The following is a 27622-nucleotide window of genomic DNA, read 5'->3' on the forward strand; positions in this document are numbered from 1 at the left end:
TGCTTCATCTCTACGAAGCAATGCAGCAGTACTTTGGTATTTCTTCTGTCAATGTATCTCACCTTCACATGTATGTTTTCTACTTAAACAGATCAGCTTCCAAAGCTTAATCTTGCATGCAAGTCCATATCATCTGTTGAAACTCAGTGGATTTGCATCGTGTTGCATTCCTTAATTTTGAGTCCAACTTTTGTTGTCACCAATACTTCTACATAGGGTTTATCATTAACACGAGTTAGGAGCTATTAGAGAAGCCTATTAGGAGCCAACACACGTACTGTAAACTTCCAGACTTCATCATATGTAATGAAACGGTTCATTTAGAATATATTTTTAACCCTATAAGGACATTGAAACGTTGTCTGCGTATTCAAATATGGCAAGGGATGCTAAGCATGTGTAAATGTTTTCATTCTGTTTCCGCAGATTGAAAAATGTAAAGTTATTCATGCTGGTGGAGACTGAGCTCATTTTGATTTCGTTAAGCTGCCGTGTCAGTCGCTGCTAATTAGCCCCTGTCACATATGCTGCCTAATTAACTTTGCAAAATAGTGGAAAGATAGCGAGAGCTAAGTATAATCTTTACATGGTGAATTTAACCAAGCTCCAGATTACAACTGTATATTTTCAGTAGTTTGTCATTTTTTTGAGTTCATGCAGTCTTGAAAAATAATTTGCTGTGTGTAGGATTTAAAAAAAAGATGAAATTCAATCCAAAATTTAAAAGGATGTGGTAATGTTGAGCGTTACAATGTGGTTGTTATTCAAAGTGATATACAATTGTCTACATAATAAAATGTTCAGGTTTGTAATTAAGGCATATAGACGTTTTTATTTTTTAACATGTCAGTCTGGAGGACAAGAACTATACCGTTAATGTAGAATTATAATCTAATAATATATTGGTTTATAGGCTAAAATGTGAAAGAAGTGCAAGAAAAAGGAACTAAAAAAAATAAAAGCATGATAAGAAAAGAGAAACCAGTCCTCTTTCTTTTTTATGATGAAAATCCATATGATAACCTGCTTTATAAGCATCTAAAGAACTCATCTGATCCAAAGCATCTGGGTTATATGTGGTTTATTTTAATGTTTTCTTCTCATTTTACTGTTTCCTCTGGGCAACAGTTTGGCATAATGAGCTTGGTACAGAGCTCTGAGATGATCTATGGAATAAAGGTCTGCGTAGGATTCATAAAATCTTCGTTGAAGTCAGACATCGATTTATACGACTGAACGTTTTGCTTAGGTGGCGTCATATAGTGTAGGAGAAGCTTCAATTTACATGTGGAACGGATGTATGGGTCCTGATGGAACCTTATCTCATAGATTCTGGCTCTGTTTAAAGGTGTCTGGCTTCTGGAAGATTATTTGCTGATATTGAGCTAGCACTTCTTGGCTGCTTTACACTGCTGTTATTATATTCGCAGCCAGTGTTGTTCATTTTTAGCATGGTTATATCCAGGAGGATCATTATGACAGGATGATAATTATGTCTGAGGTGGCTTAAAGAAATGGGTTCATCCCTTTGGCATAAACGAATGTTTTTCAATATTTCTAGACCTCCCAGATCATTTCAATCTTTCAAAGTTCAGGCCATAATTCAATACCTTATTTTTAATGAATCATCTAACAATTACATCAAGTGCATTCAATTTCCTGTGTACCAGCTGCACAAATGTCACACATCAATAATCTGCATAATAATATTATAGAAATCCCTGCTTATCATTTATTTCTGAACATGCACGGCGCTGCTGCGTTATTATTGGTATTTAGCAGTGTCCCGCTGTAATATAATGGCTGATGTGAATGGAAAAGGGCCTTTTGGCCATGAGGAGGCTTGTGAAGCAGTGGAGGGGAAAATGAGCATCCATAATCTCACTGTTTGGACCTGCTTCAGGGTTACGTCAATTAACCTGACTGACACGAGTCGCAAGATATGTCTTGGAACAAAATTCATAATTATCAAGTCTCTTCTTGGAAAATCAGCAAAAATGTGAAGAAAAAAAAAACCCACATGAGTCATTCTGTATTTCCTTTAAATGCTATTCAGTCCATTTCTTTTCATCTAAGGTATTGTATGTACTGCATAATACGGTATAAAATCTATAAGTGAATCAATATGTATTCTGTAATATGCATTTGGCATTTCTTTAGAAATAAACCAGTTCTTACAGGTATCCTTTCATGCAAGAAATTGACTGTCGAGATCAAAAAAGCTGCCACATTAATCCTGTGAGTTCTGCGAGGAATACTAGAAAAAGATCTAAAGTTAGAGGGATGAACAAAACAAGATGAATAATCTCTTACTCGTAGGGCAATCGATGCTCAATTGATATTGTCACAACAGGGAGCCTGAGACAGGCACAAGTGCAGTAAGGCAACTTTAATAAAGTATCAGCAAAGTCCACAGTGTAAAGCAACTCTGGGTCAGAGAACCAGGTAAAGGTCAGGTGATCAAGAAACAGGATAAATCGGGCTAGGCATTAGCACAGGTAGCACTGTACTAGCACTGTAACTAGGGAAAGCAACCAGGATAGCCTACACCAGTGGTCCCCAACCCTGTGGACCAAATGGTACCGGGCCGCCCAAGGAACATTAAATTATTTCCATTTTATTTACTGTGGTGAATTTCTCTCGGGTTTGTGCGACTTTCCATGGATGAGAGGTTAACTGGGAGCTGAGAGACGTCACCTAAAGCTGCACCAATACCGTGCAAAATATCGTGATATCGGGCCGGGTTTAGGTGACGTCTGGAGCTGAGCGGCTGCAAGCGGCAGTGGTGTTGTAGCTTTGGTGGAGAGAAGGTGTGTATCACTCTTCTCTCTGTTCACCGGTACTTTCTCATGTTTAACAGTGCTTGGTGTACGTGTATATTGTGTTTGCTCAAATTTAACCCACAAATTAGCAAAAATGAGCACGAAACAGACATCGTTAGAAAGTTAGAAACTCTGCCAGTGTTCTGGATTAAAGTCATGGCGGAATACCCTGAGATTGCCACCACAGCACTATTGCCATTTCCGACATGCTATCTGTGTGAAGCGGGGTTTTCTGCAGTGACGGCAACCAAAACAAAACAACAGAATAAACTGGACATAAGCAACACACTTCGGGTGTCATTGTCTCCTATTACCTCAGATGGAACCGTCTCGTTGCAAAGAAACAAGCTCAGGGTACTCATTGATTTAGCGTTGTAGTGAGTTAAAAAGGCATTTTTAAATAGAATTAAATGAAAATTATTAATTTTAATTTAATTGTATAGCCGCCACCATCCAACCATTCACCCCCCACCCCCAGCGGGCCGCGGTAATATGATCAAACATTGACCGGTCCGCAGCGAAAAAAAGGTTGGGGACCATTCATTCAGGTTCTTCATGTGTTTGAGGTTCCAGAACTGAACTGGGGCATAGAAGCCTTTATTATCGCCACATATACATTACAGCACAGTGCAATACTTTTCTTCACATACCCCAACTGAGGAGGTTGGGGTCAGAGTGCAGGGGCAGCTATGATACAGCACCCCTGGAGCAGAAAGGGTTGAGGGCCTTGCTCAAGGGCCCAGCAGTGGGAACCCCAATCCTCCAATCAACAACCCAGAGCCTTAACCAGTTGAGCCACCACTACCCACATGTGTGCCAGGGTAACATTTTCTACACTATTACACCATCACCACCAACCTGAACTGCTGACATTAAGAACATGCAGGCTGTGCCCATGGTGCTGGCCATCGTCCTCAGTAACCAGGCATTGTTGCATAGCATCCACTCACAGCACCGAGGGTCACTGGATGTTTGTCTGCATTTTGCACCGCTTGGAGTAAAGTCCATAGAATATTTTCCTGTAACATCCCAGGAGATCAGCAATTTCTGAAAATACTCAAACCAGCATCAACAACCTTGCCACAGTCAAAGTCGTTGAGATCTCCACAGTAATATGTGAGCGTTAACCAAATCTCTTGACCTCTACCTGCATGTATTTATTATACATTGCAATTCCGCTATATGATTGGACGATTGAACAACTGCATGAATAACCAGGTCTAATGGTGTCCCCATAAAGTGGGTTTTCTCGGTCACCTAACAGCCTCTCTTGTGCTCAGTAATATGTGACATATCCTTTCATCCCAAATGGTCACTATGTGTTCCAGATGGCAGTGACATTCATATAATTGAAGACATGTGACACCAGGGGGCTATTTTCCTCGCAGTGCAGCATATTAAGACTCCGAAGTTAATGTTACTGACACCAGGTGGCACTAAAATGGCAAAATAACATCTACAGAGGTCAAGATTTGGGGCCTTTTCATAAAATGTGTAGAATATACTTGACCTACATTATAATGATTTCAGTAAGCTGTGCAGCTGTATCTGTTTTTAAAGCTGAACTCACACTTAACTCGAACGTGGAGCTTCCAAATGAGTCGCGTTTCGTACGAAGCTACTCTTAGCGCTACGACTCTTACTGCTAGTGCAATCCTTCCTGTGAGTCAGGATTTCAGATTCTTTAATATATGGTGGACACGTCTATCATACATTTTTTACTCCAATCATGTTCTCTGACTATGAGTATTCAATTACCTGTAAGAAAAATGCTTTGACCCAGATAGCAGAAGACTCCATAATTTGGTCTGAATTCAGAGAGACATTAGACTTTAAATCCACATCCAGTGTCCAAAAAAAGATGTTCATGCAATACTGTACATCTTGTGCTTTATACATATCACCTAATTAATCCGCCTTATGTTGGGTAATGTCCTTTAATATATATTTTTATAAGAAACACCTAACTCTCTGTTAAGATACCTAAGATAATGAGCTAATATTTAGCTAGCATGCAAAAATAGCACAAAAATCATGGTGGCTAGTTTTGCTAATCTATTAAACAAACCTTTACGTGAACCGATTTTTATTTGTGAACATTTTGTTTTCTTATGTTAGCTTCTGCTCAGCATTAAATAATAATAATAATAATAATAATAATAATAATAATAATAATAATAATAATAATAATAATAATAATAATAATAAATAGGCCACACTGTTTAGTCAGGTTAGCTCATGTCAGCTAGAACCTAGAACCTAAAATCTAAAGACATTCATCAAAAGTTTAGGATAAATGCATAACAATATCTAACAGAGAAGTCCACCAAGATATATATCATATTTTTTAAATGAAATATTGGCTGAAATTTTGTTGCGCTACTAAACTTTTCTTTTGTTTGTTTGTTTTTTATTGTTATATTTTGTAAAGCACTTTGTGATTTTATCTGTGAAAGGTGCTATATAAATAAACCTTACTTACTTACTTACTTACTTACTTTTAATGTTAAGACAATGAGCTAGCATGAACCAGCTGGTTCCTGCCCTGTTCGCAGTATGCCTTGGGACTATTAGAAAGAAATGCATTACTACAACACTTCAAGTTGAACCAACTTTGTAAAAACATCAGGATTATTTTAAGTCAGCTGAGACATGTTTATTAAAATGTAATACATCTTGTTTAGTGGAGTTTTCCACAGATTCAAGCTTTTGTAGTTAATATATTGTAATGAATGCAGTTCATGCCTTGATGGATCTGGCTGTTTTGGGATCTACACAATATTAGGCGGATAGTTTAATGTTATGGTTGATCGGTGTATAGAACAGAAACGTTGCCAAGAATGTTTAGGGAATTAAATTTGGATTAGTTATGTTTTCTAAGATTAACACTGCCTAGCATGTACAGAGGATTAAAAAATGTAAAAATGAAAAGCCTCACGGGTTTAATATTTTAAATACAGTTGTGTGAAATGGTTCATGCACCACCGGTCAAATTACATTACAAATGTTAATTTTGTAAATGATTTGAAATTAGAATATCCTCTTCAGGGAACAAATTTGAATCGAGCACATTTTAAGTACAGTAGATGTCTTCGTAGATTTTTATTTGCCAAAAGCATACTCAAGATTCTATACTCATTATTTTTCTACACAATTATCAAGTGGTTAAGCCCCAGCACTGCCAATCTGCCACTGTTGGGCCCTTAAGCAATTTCCATTGTGGCTTTCTGCTCCAGGGGTGCTGTATCATGGCTGACCCTGTGCTCTGACCCCAACCTCCAAAGTTGGTATATGCAGATCCGATCCTGACCTCCCTGGGGCCCTAAATTCTGCTAAGGGGCCCTCCTACCTGACCCGTGAGCCATGTAAACCATTTGCCACACATTCACACTTGCACTGGAAGCACTGCACAGCTAATTTAGCTAGTCAGATAGAGACTGGAGACAGAATCACATCAACTTAACTTTACTGTTATTTGCTCTTGCTGACATCAAACTTGAAGAGAACACAAGTTTATCTGATTGCTGTTCTCGCATTTCACTCTCATTGTGTTTCTTTTTTGCCTTTACATGGCCAGGTGGATAGCTCCACTTCGCATTTATCTACACAGTAAACATTAACACGTGCTGTAAAATGAGGCAGGGGGAGGCGGGGCCTTGTGTAATTTAGCGGGCCTTACGCAACTTGCATAATGAGCGTATAGGGCCGATCGGCTCCGTGTATATGTGACGAAAGAATTTCACTGCGATGTAATGTATGTGTAACAAAAATCAAAAGGCTTCTTCTTCTGTTCTAAAAGATTTCTTATTGCATTTGTATTGTTTGTTTCCATTGTTTTGCACTTATATATTAATAAATCATCTGCACTTGAACTGAAAAACCCTGACAGGTTTTTTTTATTACCAACTTGTTGAAACTTGTGAAATAATGTTAATGAAAATATAAAAACTATATACAGGATATCCTTAAGTGTAGAGCAAAAAAAGCAGAATAATGTGAAAATAGCTTCATTTAAAGACCTTAGGATAGATTCTACAAAACATGCCAGATTTACTTTATTTCTGTTCTGTTGAATTACTTTTAAAGGTCACTTTTAAATCATGTAGTTGACATGGAAGCAATGTCAAGATTCAGTCAAATAAAGGCAATGATATTTATTTTGTTTTGGTTTTGTGGAGCACAACTAGAAGAAGCTTTTTACTTTATACACAACCTCCATCCATGTGTACAGACACATGATCCTCTTCACAGGTCGGTGTAACCTGTCCAAGAAGTAAGAAAGAAGAGAATTCTATGTTTCAAGTGCTCTTCATTGTACTTCAGGTTCTCCTTAGACCTGGCAGGCACTGAAAGCCTTTTTTTTCTAATCACATCTAGGCACAAACACTTCAGAAAACAATAAGATGGAGCAAGAAGTGCAGCTAGCACTAACCCAAGGAGAAGAGGCAGCATAAGTTGTTCCCAGCAAAAACAGTTCAACAAGGATATAAAAAAAAAAAAAAACATGAGTCAAGCTCATCTTTTGAAATAACCTCAATGCCAGGTCCTAATGACCTCCAGAAAGAAAATGGTTCAACTGTCTCATATCATTCACTGGCACAGAGTTCTTGCTTATTAACTAATCAGTGAGGTGACTAGAGAAGGTACAGTAGCCATGGCAACAAAATGATGGTGGATACAAGGGTTTGATGGAAAAATGCATCATGCATGCTACAGTACATACAGTAGCTTAGTCTGATAGCAAATAGCAGTTGTTTCAAATATACATTGTTTGCATGTTGAGCAAGTATCAATGACAGAAATGGATGGATGGATGGATGGATAGATGGATGAATTGGTGCATAATAAGGTTGAATAAGGTTGATCCTTTTATACATAACATTATCAAAAACAGGGGGGATTAGTGGTTAGCACGTTTGCCTCACACCTCCAGGGTTGATCCGCCTTGTGTGTGTATGTGGAGTTTGCATGTTCTCCCCATGCCTCGGGGGTTTCCTCCGGGTACTCCGGTTTCCTCCCCCGGTCCAAAGACATGCATGGTAGGTTGATTGGCATCTCTGGAAAATTTGTCCATAGTGTTGGAATTGTAATTGCGTGAGTGAATGAGAGAGTGTGTGTGCCCTTCGATTGGTTGGCACTCCATCCAGGGTGTATCCTGCCTTGATGCTCGATGACGCCTGAGACGCCTGAGGCACAGGCTCCCCGTGACCCGAGGTAGTTCGGATAAGCGGTAGAAAATGAATGAATGAATGAATTATCAAAAACACTTTCTGGCTCATCAACCAGTTGTAGGCTGTTTAGTCCTATTTTTTTTTTACTCGTCTGTAATTTTATACTTATTCTATCTGTGTACTGTGTCTCTCTCTCTTTTTTTCATATAATTTACCTTCATTATCATTTCTACCTTCAAGGTTCCCACTGATTATATCCTAAAACCACTAGGAAGTTAGCAAATTGCCTTTTTAAATACATTTCTCAAGCATTTTCATTGGTCTATACAAATGGACTTACTTATTTAATACACTTACTGTAGAAATACTTTATCCCTTCTGTGTTACAAGCACCATAAATAATTAGTTTCAGTTTTATCTCTTATTTAATTTAAAGTATCTAAACCAAAGTACTTTGGTGAGTTGCATGTCTCAGGTTCCATCCCCTGTAGTGTTTTGTTCCCTGTGCTTTTTCATGCTTATTTCATGTAATTCAAAGTGTGGGTTTCCTTTTTTTTTAGGTTTTCCAGGTCTGTGTTTTTTGTGCCTTTTATTTTTCTCGTGTTCCCTCAGATTCTGATTAGCATTCAGCCACAATACATTGTCTGTAAGCAGCAATTTGACTATTTGACTAATAAAACCTTGCTTTTATTTGTAATCTAATGCAGGTTTTTTATTGTGCTATTATTCATTCCTTCTATGTGTGTCACCTGTCTTATGTTACAACTTGAATAGCACAATACAACAGTAAATGGTGGTGGAGGTTTTTTTTTTTTTTTTTTTAAATAAAAAAGAAGCTGTAAGGAATTACCTTCTCAAAATTACCTAAAACATTACCTGAAATATAAATTCTGTTAAACATAAGCCATCCTAGTCTGTTTGAACATAGTTCCCAGGTTAAAAAATATCTATATATATTTCTTTTTTTAAAAAAAAGCTTTTTTAAAAAAATATTTTTCTTGTTCTAAAAGTTTCAAACAGTTTCTTAAATAAAAAATGATCTCAATTGCATTTAAACGCCAGTCTTGATGAGGTATCAGATATTTTGTACTTTGATGGTCATGGGCTCTTCCACTTCACTTGATACCTTCATTGTGATATTAATATGTTTCTGAAATGAAGAACCAGTTTGTTCAGCCCACACCTAATCCCTCCCAAGTCCTATGAAACATATCCAGGCTTACTCAGGATACATTATCACTTTTATTAGGTCAATGCTACCGATTAGTGGAGATGAACAGAGAAGACATGACTCAAGTGGAAATAACTATAAGGTATGTAATTATAAAAAAAAGAAACTTAATTTTACCTTTACCTGCCATGTTTATCAATACCATTATTGTATTTCATAGGAGCTTCAGACAATAGAATGTATTTTCTCTATTATATTGCACTCCATACTGTATGTAATTTTTCAACTATTAATAGCAAGATTAGGTCTGATAATAAGAATTCTTTGTTGCCATCTTCTTTCTATCTATTTATTCTTGTTGCTCTTCTTTTTCTTCTTTCTTATTATTTTGACAAACACCTATATTGCCCATGTCTTTGGCGTACATTCATGAAAGTCATGTGACTTCAAAATGTCTTCGAATTTCGAATTGATACAATTTCTTCTGTCCAAATAGATTTTTAGTGAGATATTCCACATGGCTCTTCATACAATATTTATAAAGCATGTATTATGTATTATGCATTATGCACGAATTCCTGCCATATTTCTGTTAACGATTCTTTTTTCTTATTGTTTTTTTTTTTTTGCCAGATCCATGTTTCATCTTTTGCTGTTCTTAGGTCAGTGACCTAAATATTATATATATTTGTGTGTGTGTGTGTGTGTGTGTGTGTGTGTGTGTGTGTGTGTGTATTAAGGTACAATGTCAGTAAATCAATCAACTTTAATTCATGATTTAGATTTAATAATTGAGTAAAAGTTTTGCTAAAGTGTATATATATATATATATATATATATATATATATATATATATATATATATATATATATATATATATATATATATATATATATATATATATATGGTAAAAGATAATACACTGTATGAATATTTTAATAATAATAATAATAATAATAATAATAATAATAATAAGAGGAAGAAGAAGAAGAAGAAGAAGAAGAAGAAGAAGAAGAAGAAGAAAAAAAAGCATGCTTTTGTTGCTATAAGCTCTAACTTTATTTTGAATACAGAACCAACTTTTTGTTTTAAACAGGGTTCTGCACTACTGGGGTCTGCTGCTCTCGTCAGTATCACTTCATCAACGAGAATAAAACTTGGGCTGAAGCACAGAGATACTGCAGAGAGAATTACGTCGACTTAGCCAGTATTGATAATGCTAAAGAAGAGCTGGCTCTTATTAAAACGGTAGATATCAGGAACTACAGCCCAGTCTGGCTTGGACTATATGATGATCTGAACAGCTGGAAATGGTCTCTAGATGATAATGATGCTTTCTACCAGGAGGGAGACTTAAGCTTTAGAAACTGGTATATATATAAACCAGGGAACTGGTATGAAAGCAGATTATGTACAGTTTTATGGGGGTTTAATGGCATATGGCAGGAGAACCATTGCTCCGATGTACGTCCGTTCGTTTGCTTTGATGGTGAGTATAACAGATAGATATACAGCATAAAATGACTGATGTGAAATATGGTTTATTGTACTGTAGTTGTTAAACATAACAACTGTGTTTTTTTAGGGAGGGTAAACACCAGTGAAAGGTATGTTGTGGTTAATCAACATATGAACTGGTCCGAAGCTCAGCGATACTGCAGAGAACATTACACAGATCTGACTAGCGTGAGGAACGAGACTGAGAACCTGAAGCTAAGATCATTATTACATAATTATTTTGATTATTATACCGCTGTCTGGATCGGCCTGTACAGAACCAGGTCTTGGTCGGATAGAAGCAATTCTTCTTTCAGCTACTGGAAACCTGGACAGCCAGATAATTCTGATCAGAATGAATACTGTACTGCTGTGTCTTTTAATATTACCGATTCTGGGAAATGGACAGATGAAAACTGCAATAAAACGATTCCATTCTTCTGCTATAGAAGTGAGTGGCTTTATGTATTGTTTTAAACAATTTTATATTCAACCTTTACAGATAAGAAGTATTAAACACTCATAAAGAATACAAACCAGGTATGTAATACGGCATTTTCCAACTAAAAGGACAGACGTAATTTCTATTTTTGTTTTGAATGTCTTGCAGTGTCATTATCGTCCTCACATGTATACCGCTTTGTAAATATAAGTACGAACTGGACTGAAGCACAGAGGTACTGCAGAGAGAATTACACTGACCTGGCTACCATTGAGAACATGGCAGAAATGAACGAGCTCCTTAATGCAGTAAATAATAGCTACTCAGGTTTGGCCTGGATTGGATTATATGATGATCCGGACAGCTGGAGATGGTCTTTGGATGATGAGGGATTCTACAGTGAAGGAGAGAAGGTGTTCACTGGGTGGTACCATGAACCTAATAACTACAACGGAAAAGAGCTGTGTGTGTTTATTCGTTCTGACGGGAAATGGGCTGATGGAGATTGTAACAATGATATGACTTTTATTTGCTATGACGGTGAGAAAATATCAAAAACTTGGGTAGGATGAACTGTGTGATATTTAGGTTTTATTCAACATGATACTTCTCTATTACAGGAAGAAATGTAACAGAAGGTTACATCTGGGTTAACCAGTTTATGTCCTGGGTGGAAGCTCAGCGTTACTGCAGGCAGCGTTACACAGACCTGGCCAGTGTGAGGAATCAAGCAGATAATAAAAAAATCCTCAACCTCACAGGTGGCTCTTCTGCTTGGATTGGCTTATACAGGACCAGACTCTGGTCAGACCAGCACGAGTCTACCTATGAAAACTGGAGACCAGCCAGCCCATATATTCCAGAACAACCAGACAATGGATTATATGTTTTTTGGGAACAGGGCAATCAGCAATGCACAGCTGTATTACTTGGAGATTTTGGGCAGTGGACAGATGAGGACTGTTTAGCCACACTTCCTTTTATCTGCTATAACAGTGAGTTCATGTTTTCCTTCATCCCCTACACTAGTTGTCTTCAATCTTAGCCAAAAAATGTTAGTTTGCTATCTGATGTTTATTCACAAAAAAAAAATAGGATTAGATTAGTCATTAAATTCAGTTAGTTGTAATTAATACCAGCAAAAAAAATAAAATTAAATAAATAAATAAAATAAATAAAATAAATAATAATGCTTCCTAAATACGAAATACCTAATAATTCCTTATTTTTAATTTGTCTCACTAAAGATCTATATTTATTTCACACACACACACACACACAGACACACACACACACACACACACACACACACACACACACACACACACACACACACACACACACACACACACACACACACACACACACACACACACAAAGAGAATTGTTAATTCTCTAATTCGGGTTAGTCTAAAAGATCTACAAAAAACATTTATTTGTTAGATAAACCAACATAATTCCAGGAAATATGTACAACAAATTATTCCAATAATTTTTTAAAAATATAACACTTTTTAAAGTCGGTGTAAAGCGTACACCGACTACATTTTAAAGAATACACCAACTTCTTTGTTTTAAGAAGAAGTTTCTTTTATGATTCTGCTGCATTTTTCGAATGGAAATTATAATTTCCATGAATATAAACTGTTATATCATAAAACTGTTTGCTTTTTTTTTATTTAATTGTTATAATTACAACATGCTTCTCGTATTCATTCTGTCTTGCCAGAAATATAATTAAGTTATTGTTCTGTTCATTGTTTTGTAAGAATTCTGCCCAGGATCATTATGCACCTATCAGTATCACCTGGTTACTGATAATAAGACCTGGACTGAAGCCCAGACTTACTGCAGAGTGAATTATACTGACCTGGCCACCATTACTAACATGGAGGATATAGGAACGCTGCTTGACACAGTACATGGCACCTATTCTGGTTTAGCCTGGATCGGACTGTATGATGATCTGAACAGCTGGAAGTGGTCTCTGGATGATGATCTTTTCTACAAGGAGGGAGAAAGAAGCTTTAGTAACTGGTTTCAATACAAACAGAGGAATTGGTTTGGAAATAGTTTGTGTGTATACTTTTCAGGTGTTGATGCAATATGGTGGGGCGCTTCTTGTTATACCACGATGCCATTCATTTGCTTTGATGGTGAGTACAGAATTCATACATATCTACATTACAAAATAGTTAGTACTGTAGACTTTCTCTCTGAATTGTTCAAATTTAAAACAGGAAGGGAAAATGCCAGTGAGAAGTATGTCCTTATTTATCAGTACCTGAATTGGACTGAAGCTCAGAGATACTGCAGAGAGCATTACACAGATCTGACCAGTGTGAGGAACAAGGCTGAGAACCTGAAGATTAAATCGGTACTATATAATAATGATTATAGCAGTGACGTATGGATTGGCCTGTACGATACAAGGTCATGGTCAGATAAGAGCAACTCTTCTTTCAGCAACTGGAATACAAGGCAACCTGATAATTATGGTGGAAATGAATACTGTACTGCTGTTTTCACTACATCTGGGAAATGGACAGATGAAGACTGTGGTCAAACTTTTCCCTTTTTTTGCTACAGTTGTGAGTACATTTCTGTTTTATAACGAACGTACGTCTTATGTTATTTCCCTACAAATTGTATAATTCACAATTTTGCATTTTGTACTATAGCAATGCCATCAATCTTTCATCAGTATCACTTTGTCAATGAAAATAAGACCTGGAGTGAAGCTCAAAGATACTGTCGAGAGATTCACAGAGACTTGGCTACAATTGATAACATGGAAGAAATGATCAGTCTTCTTAACACAGTAAATGGAAGCTACACCGGTTTAGCCTGGATCGGACTGTACGATAATCTGGATGACTGGAGATGGTCTCTTGATGATGATGCCTTCTATAAGAAGGACGAGCGAGAGTTCAGAGGATGGTACCATGAACCCAATAACTACAACGGAAAAGAACTTTGTGTTTCCATGTATAACACAGGGGAATGGTTTGATCAACAGTGTAATCAGAGACTGGGATTTGTGTGCTATAATGGTAACTTTATTTCTTTCATCATCCATTTAATGATAGATGACCAGATAGATACAAAATCTATTACATTTATAATCACACCTTCCAGTGTTCTTCAGTTCTGTAAAGCTGCTTTAAGACAATGTCCATTGTTAAAAGCGCTAGACGAATACATTTGAATTTCATTCATACATTCATTTTCTACCGCTTATCCGAACTACCTCGGGTCACGGGGAGCCTGTGCCTATCTCAGGCGTCATCGGGCATCGAGGCAGGATACACCCTGGACGGAGTGCCAACCCATCGCAGTTCACACACACACTCTCATTCACACACACAATCACACACTACGGACAATTTTTCACTGATGCCAATCAACCCACCATGCATGTCTTTGGACCGGGGGAGGAAACCGGAGTACCCGGAGGAAACCCCCGAGGCACGGGGAGAACATGCAAACTCCACACACACAAGTCGGAGACGGGAATCGAACCCCCAAACCTGGAAATGTGAGGCGAATGTGCTAACCACTACGCCATGTTTGAATTTGAATTTTAAATTTTAATTTTAATTTCGATGTAATAAATTTCTGTAGGACAACTTTTGGCTACACGGCTTCACCTTCATTATTTTCCTTGTTAGGGTTCATGTAGACAATGCATCTGTTCAAACATTCATTTCATATTACATCAAAGTATTAGGACAATGATGTAAAAATGACTTATATGGCTTAAATAAATGGCTTAAATATTTACCGATGTAAGTGAAGACGCCTAAAGCACAAAATTTTAAAAGAAGTATACATGTACATGAAGATATAAAAGTCTTCTTCAGTGATTGTCAGGGAAGTGGTAGCTCAGAAGGTTGTGAGTTCAAGTCCCAAGCCCACCAAGCTGTCACTCCTGGACCCCAGAACAAGGCCCTTTACCCTCAATTGCTCAGCTTTATATATCAGTGTAAGCTGCTTCGAATAAGGGCATCTACCAAATGCTGTAAATGTTTTTATTTCATTATAACCATGACCGTTATTTCATGATCAATCCCTTTACATTGATTTAAAGCAGTATTATCAGAAAATGTGACTTTTATTAATACATTGCTACACTACCTCAGGTACAAACAACACATATGTATGGATTTCTGACAGAATGACTTGGGAAGAAGCTCAGAGTTTCTGTAGAGCAAAACACACAGACCTGGCCAGTGTGAGGAATGAACCCGAGCTTCAGCAGATACTGAGCCTCACACATGGCTATGATGTGTGGATCGGTCTTTATAGGAACCGCTTATGGTCAGATCAGAGCAACTCGACTTTTGCTTACTGGAGGAAAGAGTCTCAAGCACATGTAATAGCAGAACCTGATAATGGTTTGTATTCATTTGGACAAGTTGGAAATCAACACTGCACCGCGATGGATTCTACTGGCAAATGGACTGACGAAAACTGCTCAGCCAGTTTCCCGTTCTTTTGCTACAGTAGTGAGTTCATCTCTTTTCCTCGTCATAATAAGAATTTAAAGCATTTTTATCATTTGTAAGAATCTTTTCAATAATCTTCTGAATGCAGTCATAGCTGAATGGATAAAAACCTGCTATAACATTATTTTGTTCATATAAATGCTAACTATGTCTTTTTTCTCTTGCAGTATCTACTCCAGGTAAGAAAAAGCATCTTCTTAAAGCTACATATTTCGATTTTTTTGTAGTAGGTTTAACATTCAACCGAGAAAAAAAAGCGTTTTAATAATCTGTTAACGATAAAAAACATGAGGTAATAAAACATGAGGGTAAACATAATTTAGACATGAGGTAATAAAATGTTTATTTTGTAAAATAAAACACAAACTGTTTTGCTTGAAGCAATGCATATTGTGTAAAACTTATAGATGTCAAACTGTGTGCTTGCGCTGACTCTGTAATACAATATATTTATCACAGGTGCTTTGATAGGACTGCAAATGAAAATTAAAGTTAAGGGAAACATGCTGGACTCTAGGATTAAAGAACTGGTGATGATGCAAGTGAGTAAATGTATCATATAAATATAGCTTGTTATATTTATATGATGCAAGTGAGTAAATGTATCATATAAATATAGCTTGTTATATTTATTATTTTTGTGATCAACTTTTTTACTATTCAGTTTTAACACGAGATGTACGCTTTACTCTGTTCCATGTCTAGTCGTATATTTATATTCAAGTATATATAACTGTCAGGACTCAGCCCGGACTTTGGCCATGTGCATCTGTTTGTGTTTTGCGTCACGTGTCTTTCCCGCCCTTGTCTCTTCCTGCCCGCTACTGCATACCTGTTCCTCATGTGTCTGATTGTGTTTTCTATTTAGTTGAGCCGCGTTGCCTTGAGCAGCGCGGAATCCTCTGTTTTGTCCTGATGTTGTCGTCCTGTCTCATATCTGTGTCTATGTTTCATGTTCTTTTTTTTTTTTGTAGTAAATTAATCCTGTTTTCTTTTAGCTATCCTGCATTTGGGTCCGTTTTTATTCCCCCGCCACTGACAATAACAAACATCCTATTTAAACTATATACAATTGCCAAAGTCTTAAAACGGAGATAAATAAACAAATATATACGATAAATACAATGACTTTAGTGTCGCTGTTAAGACCCATTTAGATTATGTGCTAGCCCTGAGGGAAAATAGCCGATTTTATATGTGCAGCAATAACATTATCCCAAATGTCCAGAGCTGTGCTTCATGCTTTATGGTTGACAGCCAAAGATCTTTTTATAAGAATAATATCTCTGAATATTTAGGGTTTTTTTTTTTTTTAAATAATGGGAAGTAATTACAGTAAACAAAAGGAAATAAGAACATATCTCTTGTCTAATATAATGAACATGGCAGTTAAAAAAAAGCTAAAGTTTTATGATGCTTTTCTATGAATGATTTGCTTTTTTTTTTTTTTGCCAGCTTCAACAAGAACTGATCAGACTGGGGTTGTCAAGGAAGGTCACTTTGAGAGTGACAAACATCCATAAGATCAACCTGTGAAGAAGACTATACATTCTACATTCAGAACTGTTCCAGGATTTGTGCTGATTTATTCTTTCATTCGTTCATTCATTCATTCATTCATTCATTCATTCATTCTTTCATTCATTCATTCATTCATTCATTCATTTATTTTATTTGTTTTTTGTACAATGTTTAATCTTTTAAATAAATAAATTCCAAATATGAAAAATAAAAATTATGGATATAGCGTATGTCTGTGTGTGTGTGTGTGTATGTGTGTGTGTGTGTGTGTGTGTGTGTGTGTGTGTGTGTGTGTGTGTGTGTGTGTGTGTGTGTGTGTGTGTGTGTGTGTGTGGGTGGGTGTGTGTTTTAAAGATAATTTAATAGCATTAAATAACCTAGATAGCTCAACATCGATATGATGTTTTAATTTGTTTTATTAATACATCATATCGATGTTGAGCTATCAAGGTATTTTATAGGCCCAAAAAAAAAAAATGTATTTGCCAGAATTCAGTCACTATTACTATGACTGCTGCTTTACACCAAAACAAATAATTCATGGAAATTAATGGCAGAGTTTAAAATATTTAGTATTTTACCATGTACATCCTATCCCCATATAAATTTACTTAAGTGGAAATTTCTAGCACTAAGAATTCAAATTAATGTTTAGAATCATAAATCTGCTAAATATTAAGGATACATCATAATAACCACCTTAATATCCTATAATTCATCTGACTAGCTTGTCTTTACTGTCACGACAAGCTTTCAATGTTTTATAGAGTAATTAGTCATATTTTCCTGTTTCCCAGTGCTTATTATCTTATTTTACATTATATTAACACTATGTTTGTATCCTATTGTTTCTCATGTGTTCATTCGCACATGTGCTCTGTTGTAATATCTCTACATTCACTCTACACAAGGTTCATTCCAAATCACACTGGCAACTGGAGCTCTTTGGCTTTCTTCGTTATGTGTAGGGTGGTTTATTTGAGTTTGCCATCTTTTTTTACATTGTTTTGATGAGAACATTCACCATGAGTGTCTCCAAAGCAAATTGCAAACAAGACCTCTAAGTAAAAAAAAATAAAGTAAAATAAGTAAAATTGTAATGAAGTACATTTCCACAGAAATGTGTTTCTCATGCTGTTTTTTTAGTTGTGTGCTTCCATTTGGCTACACAGGAGAAGACTATCTCTTGTTCACAGTTTGTGCCTCATATGCTACCAGCACTGCTCGACTGGTCCCACCATCTCTCAGGGTAAGAGGCAAGTATACTACAAGACTCTTTTCTGTTCTGGCACCAAGGTGGTAGAAGGAACTTCCCCTAGCTGGACAGCTGAGTCATTGGCTATTTTCAAACGGCGGTTGAAGACCTACTTATTCAGGAAACACTTCAACTAGCACTTCTTTCCTTATCTTTTGCTTTAAAAAAACAAAAAACAAATCATTGTAACTTTGAACAATGTTTTAAACTCATGGTATCTTAAGTATGTAACCTAGTGAACCAGCATTAATGTATCCAATGATAGAGATTTAAGCACTTATGTATGTCGCTCTGGATAAGAGCGTCTGCCAAATGCTGTAAATGTAGATGTAAATGTGCTAACAGAACCATATGCTATGGCTAATATTAGCTCCAGGCTCCTGGTTTTACTTCACTTGTTTTATTCGCTTGTCTTGTGTTACACCCTCTTTATTGTTGGTACCCTATAATTCTCTCATTGTTTCTCCTATTTCCTGTAATTCCAAACCATTTTGTTACTTGTTTCCTCACATTCTGATTAATGATTTGGCAAAATACTTTTTCTTTTAGCCGTAACATTATTTATGATTAAAAAACTTCAGTTTTACAGATAATGTAATGTACAGTAGGTACGTCTGTCGATCTCTTCTTTCTTTCTTTCTTTCTTTTTATTTAAGAATGTGCTAGGTGTGTTTAAGTTTATCTCTACGTGTGTCCGATTACAAATTCTTGTCATCAAGTTGGTATCATGTTACCCGAAAGCACAAAATAACAGGTTTTAAACAATAGACGACGGAATCTGAATCTCGGTATTACCAAAAATAGAAAAAAATAATAAATGGGAAACCTGACAACAATACAACTGAAGTAAAGTACTTTTTGTAAAAACAGGCCACCCTAGACTGACTTCCTCATGCCTCTCTCATTGAGTTAAATAGACATGTCCAAATATTTTCTACGTTTTTAATATTTTTTTATCTTAACGTATTGAAATTCGTATCAGTTTTCTCCGAAAAAAAAGTCCTTATTGATTGACAAAGTTTTTTTTACTTTTGCTTTGATGATCGTGGACTTTTTCACTTCATGTTGGCACATCCCACCAAATCCCTCCCACATCCTGTGATACTTATACCTGCTTGCCCAGGATACGTTATCCAGTTAATTTAGCTCGGTACAACAAATTGGTGGAAAGCAAAGATTATGAATCATGAGCAGAAAAGAATGAGGTAAATACACACACATACACACACACACACACACACACACACACACACACACACACACACACACACACACACACACACACACACACACACACACACACACACATATACACATAAGGAATCTTAAATGATTTTAGATTCATTTGTTTTTGTTTTTCTTATTTTTCAGAGCCATGTTTCATCTTTTGCTGCTCTTAGGTCAGTAACCTAAAAATTTGTGCATGTTTGTCTAAACTTCAGTAACCCAATGATCTTCTCTTTAAAAATTCATTATTATTCATTGCGATGTATTTATTACTACTTCAGATAACAATAATAACCATCATCATCATCATCCTCGTCATAATGACACATTTGTTAATTATAGTTTAACGCAACTTAATTTCACTTGTTATAAACGATGTATTAATATAGTATAATACTTCGTTACAAATTGTATTTGGAATGCAATACTGTCATTTTGTTTTAAACAGGGTTCTGCACTACTGGGATATGTTCCTCTCGTCAGTTTCACCTCATCAACGAGAATAAAACTTGGGCTGAAGCACAGAGATACTGCAGAGAGAATTATGTTGACTTAGCCAGTATTGATAATGCTAAAGAAGAGCTGGCTCTTATTAATATGACAGATATCAGGAATAGCACGAAAACCTGGCTTGGACTATATGATGATCTGAACAGCTGGAAATGGTCTCTGGATGATGATTCTTTCTACAAAGATGGAGAGAAAAGCTTTAGAAACTGGTATATAGTGAAGCCAAGCAACTGGAATGGGAAAAGTTTGTGTGCATCAATGGGGGTTTATAATGGAGTATGGCAGGCGATGTATTGCTCTGAGACCCTTCAATTCATTTGCTTTGATGGTGAGTATAGAAGATTTCTGTATTTTAAATTTAAAAGGTTTTTCTATAAGGTGTTACAAAAGGTTCCTTATTTTTTAGGAAGAATAAATGCCAGTGAAAGATACATCCTAGTTAATGAGTTCATGAACTGGACTGAAGCTCAAAGATACTGCAGAGAACATCACACTGATCTGGCTAGTGTAAGAAGTGAAGCTGAGGACCAAAAGATAAGACTGTTATATAATACTTATTATTTTTATAACTCTCTTTGGATCGGCCTGTACAGAACCAGGTCTTGGTCGGATAGAAGCAACTCTTCTTTTAGCTACTGGAAACCTGGACAGCCAGATAATTCTGATCAGAATGAATACTGTACTGCTGTGTCTTTTAATATTACCGATTCTGGGAAATGGACAGATGAAAACTGCAATAAAACGATTCCATTCTTCTGCTATAGTGAGTAGATTTGTTATTTGTTATTAATTAATATTTATTTATTTATTTATTTATTTATTATGAAAGCACTGGAGCATCAGTATTACTTGACATCATGAATATAATCTAGAATTTTTCATCACAAAAATCCAGAACATCTTAAATCACATTTTATTTTGTTTTATGTAGCCATGTCATCAACATCCTCCCGTGTGTATTATTTCGTTACCGAGAATAAGACCTGGACTGAAGCACAGAGGTACTGCAGAGAGAATTACACTGACCTGGCTACCATTGAGAACATGGCAGAAATGAACGAGCTCCTTAATGCAGTAAATAATAGCTACTCAGATTTGGCCTGGATTGGATTATATGATGATCCGGACAGCTGGAGATGGTCTTTGGATGATGAGGGATTCTACAGTGAAGGAGAGAAGGTGTTCACTGGGTGGTACCATGAACCTAATAACTACAACGGAAAAGAGCTGTGTGTGTTTATTCGTTCTGACGGGAAATGGGCTGATGGAGATTGTAACAATGATATGACTTTTATTTGCTATGACGGTGAGAAAATATCAAAAACTTGGGTAGGATGAACTGTGTGATATTTAGGTTTTATTCAACATGATACTTCTCTATTACAGGAAGAAATGTAACAGAAGGTTACATCTGGGTTAACCAGTTTATGTCCTGGTTGGAAGCTCAGCGTTACTGCAGGCAGCGTTACACAGACCTGGCCAGTGTGAGGAATCAAGCAGATAATAAAAAAATCCTCAACCTCACAGGTGGCTCTTCTGCTTGGATTGGCTTATACAGGACCAGACTCTGGTCAGACCAGCACGAGTCTACCTATGAAAACTGGAGACCAGCCAGCCCATATATTCCAGAACAACCAGACAATGGATTATATGTTTTTCGGGAACAGGGCAATCAGCAATGCACAGCTGTTTCACTTGAAGATTCTGGCCAGTGGACAGATGAGGATTGTTTAGGCACACTTCCCTTTATCTGCTATAACAGTGAGTTTTCTTTTGCTTTAAATAACTTCAGTCGTATTGGTTTTTAAAGTCAAAAGGTTCCTTGAATCGTTGCGATTTTTCAAATCCAGGTTTTTATAGGTGTACAAATTAAAAGATATAAACAATAACATCTATCAGTGAGAACTGCATTCATAAGGATTTTAATTGATATAGAAACGCACACCCACATATTAAAAAATGTTCTAATTCCAATAATGTAAACTTTTATTATTATTTATTATTATTAATTATTAATTATGATTATAATAAAATGCAGTGTACCGTACATGCAAGGATAGCATTAGACCAGAATGTTGAATCTTTTATTGCTGATTATATATATAATTTTTTTTTCAGAATATCACATTGTGCTTTTTTACTTATATTTCTTATTTGCAAAATATGTGCCATACACTTTGGTTTTTCTATGTAATTACTACAAGAAATATATTTATGTTTGTCTGTTCATTGTTTTGTAAGAATTCTGCTCAGGATCATTATGCACCCATCAGTATCACCTGGTTACTGATAATAAGACCTGGACTGAAGCCCAGACTTACTGCAGAGTGAATTATACTGACCTGGCCACCATTACTAACATGGAGGATATAGGAACGCTGCTTGACACAGTACATGGCACCTATTCTGGTTTAGCCTGGATCGGACTGTATGATGATCTGAACAGCTGGAAGTGGTCTCTGGATGATGATCTTTTCTACAAGGAGGGAGAAAGAAGCTTTAGTAACTGGTATATAAACAAACCGATGAATTGGTTTGGAACTAGTTCGTGTGTATACATTTCAGGTTTTGATGCAATATGGTGGGAAGCACCTTGTTATTACATGATGCCATTCATTTGCTTTGATGGTGAGTACTGCAGTCATACATTACATGCTTTTGAACCAAATCAGTATAGTACACGATCTCTCTGACTCAATAAATATTACTGTCTATTTTAGGAAGGAGAAATGCTACTGAACACTATATCGTTGTTTATCAGTACTTGAGCTGGACTGAAGCTCAGAGGTATTGCAAAGAAATTTACACAGATCTGATCAGCATAAGGAACAAGGCTGAGAGCGAGAGAATAAGATCATTACTCCATCATTATCATTTGTACAATGTATGGATCGGCCTATACAGAACATCGTACTGGTCAGATGAGAGCAACTCCTCTTTTAGCAACTGGAATCCAGGACAGCCTGATAATTATGGACAGAACGAACACTGTACTGCTTTCCTTGCTGATTCTGGGACATGGACGGATGAAAACTGTGTTAAAACCTTTCCGTTCTTCTGCTTCGGAAGTGAGTAGATTTCTGTTTTGTAATATACTTAATTTTTTTAACTCCAATCTATAATTTGTTTAATTAATTTGTTATGCTTCTCTTGAAACATTATTAGCCTCTCATGAGTACCACTTTGTTAATGAGAATAAGACCTGGACTGAAGCACAGAGATACTGCAGAGAGAATTACACTGACCTGGCTACTATTGATAACATGGAGGAAATGAACACACTCCTTAACACAGTAAATGGCAGCTACTCAGGTTTAGCCTGGATTGGACTGTTTGGTGATCTGGGCAGTTGGAGATGGTCTTTAGATGATGATACCTTTTATAAGGAGGGCGAAAGAGACTTCAGAGGATGGTATCAGGAGCCAAATAACTACAATGGAAAAGAACTGTGTGTTTCCATGAGCAACACAGGGGAATGGTTTGATCAGCAGTGTACACAGACTTTGGGATTTGTTTGCTATAATGGTAAGTTCTGAAAATATTTGTTATCTAACCCATTGTATAATTTATGTTGATTTACAGTGAATATGCGGCTTAAAATTCGTTCTCATCATAGTTATTTGTATAGCTCATGGTTTTTATCTACTGTATCAAGAAAGTATTTTATAAATCATCAAACAAGCATATAACCCAATGTGACATAATGGACAAGATTAGCTTAACCAAGCTAAATTAATCGCTAGTGCTTAAAACAATATTTTGTTTATAGCTAAATTTATAGTATTGTATCAAATGTACATTTCAAGTATGATTTAAAGAAATTTTGTAAAATTAGAACTAAAGAATTTCATATATCCATTTTCAATAAATGCCTTTTATTTAAAAGTTAGCAGTTACTAGAAGCAATGTCATTTTACAACAATTTAACCTTATCTTATCTTATTTATTTATTTATTTATTTATTTATTTATTTATTTATTTATTTATTTATTTATTTAGACTTTTTGGTTAACACTACAGATCAAATCTTTTTGCTTTCATCCAGGTATAGAAAGTAGATCCCTTAGACCCCCAGTTAGAAAACAATGATGTAGAACCCAAACCAGCTGTCGTTTTAATGAATTTTAGTCACCCAAATGAGGATGAGGTTCCCTTTTGAGTCTGGTTCCTCTCAAGTTTTCTTCCTCATCCATCTAAGGGAGTTTTTCCTCCCCACAGTCACCACAGTCACCTCAGGCTTGTTTATTTGGGATAAATACAAACACAGTTCAATATAATTCCAATATTAATCTTGAACTTTTATATAATTTTAATCTTTGCATAACATTCAACTTTTTGTACTATAATTCTTATTTTCTGTAAAGCTGCTTTAGGACAATGTCTATTGTTTAAATTGTCTATTGTTTATTGTTAAATTGAATTGAATGCATTAATCTTAACTTCAGATACAAACAAGGAGTATGTGTGGATTTATTTGAGAAAGACTTGGCAAGAAGCTCAGAGTTTCTGTAGAGCTAATCATACAGACCTGGCCAGTGTGAGGAATGAAACAGAACTTCGGAAGATACTGAGCGTAATAGACGGTGACTACAGGGTATGGATAGGTCTGTATAGGAGCCGACTGTGGTCAGATCACAGCAACTCAACTTTTACATACTGGAGACGAGAAATTCAAGGAAACTATATATCCGAACCGGATAACGGTTTGTATATCTATGGCCTGTCTGGAAGCCAACAATGCACATCGATGGATTCTACTGGCAAATGGACCGATGAAAACTGCTTCGAAAGTTTCCCTTTCCTTTGCTACAGTGGTGAGTTTAGTTCTTTCCTGTCAGAACATAAGAATATAAAATATTTCTAAGAATATAGTGTATAAATCTAGATGTTCTACAAATGCTTTTTATGTCTTGTTTTTTTACTCGTGTAGAATCTATTCCAGGTAAGGAAAAGCATGTTTTTTTTGCAAACTTTACTTTTTTTTGATCAAATTAAATTTCACCAATCATCAAATATGAAGGAAACACAACTTGCTTAAAGCAATGCATATGATGCCAAAACTTTTTGTTCAGTTGCGAAGCATTGTGTGATTGTGTTTAGTCTATAATACGATACTTTGATCACAGGTGTTGTGATAGGACTGCAAATAAAAATTAAAGTTCAAGGAAACATGCAGGACTCTCAGGTTAAAGAGTTGGTGTTGATGCAAGTGAGTAACATTTCTGCCTATCATTGATCTAACACAGCTCTTTAATGTCATTTTTACTCTTTGCAGATATCTAACAGAATTTTAATTCATCCTGTTTATGAGGCGATTCTTTTTATTACTGACTCTCATATTTTCTCAGTTTCAACAAGAATTTATCAGACTGGGGATGTCAGAGAACATCAAAATGAGAGTGAGAAGCATCCGTAAGATCGGCCCATGAAAGAAGGAAATATTGCTTCCTTTATTCTTTCCTTCATTTATTTCCTTTATTCATTTGGAACTGGGTGTGAAATGCTGTACATATATTTTTCAGTACAGATCTGCTGAAATATAATCAGAATAAAATGATTTTTATATGTACATATATGTACACTATAGATTTGTTTTAAGTAAAACACAGCTTGATAAATCATTTAAAATATGTAGGTTAGGGATAAAAATTAAAGAAAAATTTTGAAATCTTTTTTAAGTTTTAATAAAGCATGTCCAAGCTTTGTTTACACAATATATTTTATACAATATATTCTTATTTGATGAAAATGAGGTATTTTTGGTTGTATTTTGGTTGGCTTGTTTAACCTGATTAAACAAAGTGAATAAAAGACTTTAAATTGGGATTGTCTTCTTTGTGCTGTGTGGAGTAATGGGGAAGGAACAGGATTGGACACACACATGAACACAATATATAACTGGACATTAGTGATTTTTTTTTATATATGTGCTTTCAAATAGTTCACAATGAGAATTCTTCATTTTTATCATCAAAACCAAAAAAACAACAACAACACAGACAGTAGAAACTTGCATGGTAAATGACAGATATTACAGATATTATTTCACACTAGATATACAGGAAATTGTATTGTAATAAATGGTCAATTGTGTTCCTTAAATAATTATTGTAATTAATATGAATCTTCATAAATTGCTGTGGTATTTGAGGAATAAAACACTTCAAGATGATCCTATAAGATCATATCTCGTATTATTTTATTCCTTACTTGCAAATGCAAAATAATTGCACTGTCATTCCGTTAGAAATACACAATCTGGACAAAGGTTCATAGATACATGACTATTATATAGGAGCCTTCAGCAAAAAAAAACAAAAACACACAGTTATATAGGATATCTTTGTATGCTTGACTGGAATTAGCCTGCTCCAGCATGAAAATACTGGAACGTTCATAAACAGTGAGATTCATAAGCACAGATTTGACCTTACTAACAGCTGTTTTCCAAAGTTTAAAGGAAATACTTCCCTGAAGAGCGGAGTATATACTCACAGCAATGTGGGGACTAAATCTAGAATGGGATGCTTTAAACTCTATAGCCAGTATGGATCCATTCAGTATTCTTCAAGCTCTTGGTTTGATCCAGTGACATTTTCCCGGCTCTGCTTTTTGTTAGTCCCTGCACTACAAATGAAACTTACATTTATATGAAAGTATGTTTGCAAAATTTCTTCCTAAGGTTATCAGGGACGTCTTAAGAGAGCCTGAACCTTCAATGCAAGGGACCCTCATCATAGTATCTTGTTTTCAGGAGGGTGGATGCCTCCCAGAGTAAAAAATCCAGACCCAAATCTGAGGATAGCAACACGACCAGGGAATTTATTTAAAAGCAGCAAAACTACAACACATTGCAAACATGAAACCAACAACATGAAACTAGTAACCAGTAAAACAGGAAACAAACCTGGGAGACAAAAGACACAAGGACTCGATGAAGCAAGACCACACGCAAGATAACAGGTATAAATAGGAATACTAATCGGCGACCTAAGCACAGAATGTAAACAAAAACACATGACAAATGAAACGCAAACAAACTCTACCAGAACACCCCCTAATGTTCCTGCAGGGAATTGCACAAACGTGACCCTGATACTTGTAGCAAAACCATTAACACCTCATCTGTTCATCTACGTGCTTAGATTACATCCTGTAGCGCCGTACAAGTGTGAAAATTTCTGCGCATTGAATGTTCTTAGGCTGAATGCCTGTCTCACAGGTTTGTACAGTGCCTGTAAGGTTTGAGTGAACTCAATTAAGGGTAGATGGCCTCACAAGGAGAAGAATGAGAAAGAAGTTAGGCATAAAGGATTTAATAATGCCAGTTGCTATAATAATAATGCCTGTTGCCTCACTGCTAAAACCTGCCATTCTTTTTCAAAGAGACGGTGTGCTATTTATGGTCATTTCATACTACACTTCACTACAAGAGCTTTTCAGTTTGCTCCCTGAGTGGATTTGTCTGGATGTACGGTATGTAGCGTATTATGTTTTT

The 27622-nt window shown here is 36.0% G+C and overlaps 3 protein-coding genes across 3 annotated transcripts; all 3 read left to right on the plus strand.

Moving 5' to 3' along the window:
- The first annotated feature begins 3702 nt into the window (after positions 1-3702).
- LOC113661746 (macrophage mannose receptor 1-like) lies at positions 3703-17259 on the plus strand. Its single transcript, XM_047805908.1, has 12 exons — positions 3703-3739; positions 10261-10653; positions 10750-11112; positions 11272-11643; positions 11724-12098; positions 12873-13259; positions 13344-13694; positions 13785-14156; positions 15246-15611; positions 15779-15790; positions 16071-16153; positions 17067-17259. The coding sequence occupies exons 1-12, from the start codon at positions 3703-3705 to the stop codon at positions 17145-17147; spliced, it is 3192 nt and encodes a 1063-aa protein (XP_047661864.1). The 3' UTR covers positions 17148-17259.
- A 2328-nt stretch (positions 17260-19587) lies between these two features.
- On the plus strand, positions 19588-21462 carry LOC125139890 (macrophage mannose receptor 1-like). The gene is made up of 5 exons (XM_047805909.1): positions 19588-19592; positions 19759-19787; positions 20063-20368; positions 20531-20887; positions 21056-21462. The coding sequence occupies exons 1-5, from the start codon at positions 19588-19590 to the stop codon at positions 21460-21462; spliced, it is 1104 nt and encodes a 367-aa protein (XP_047661865.1).
- An 89-nt stretch (positions 21463-21551) lies between these two features.
- On the plus strand, positions 21552-25817 carry LOC113661768 (macrophage mannose receptor 1-like). Its single transcript, XM_047805910.1, has 8 exons — positions 21552-21885; positions 22366-22752; positions 22845-23192; positions 23290-23649; positions 24570-24938; positions 25055-25066; positions 25251-25333; positions 25473-25817. The coding sequence occupies exons 1-8, from the start codon at positions 21552-21554 to the stop codon at positions 25551-25553; spliced, it is 1974 nt and encodes a 657-aa protein (XP_047661866.1). The 3' UTR covers positions 25554-25817.
- Positions 25818-27622: the final 1805 nt, after the last annotated feature.

The sequence above is a fragment of the Tachysurus fulvidraco genome, chromosome 21 (assembly GCF_022655615.1).
Source record: "Tachysurus fulvidraco isolate hzauxx_2018 chromosome 21, HZAU_PFXX_2.0, whole genome shotgun sequence".
Taxonomy (NCBI): domain Eukaryota; kingdom Metazoa; phylum Chordata; class Actinopteri; order Siluriformes; family Bagridae; genus Tachysurus; species Tachysurus fulvidraco.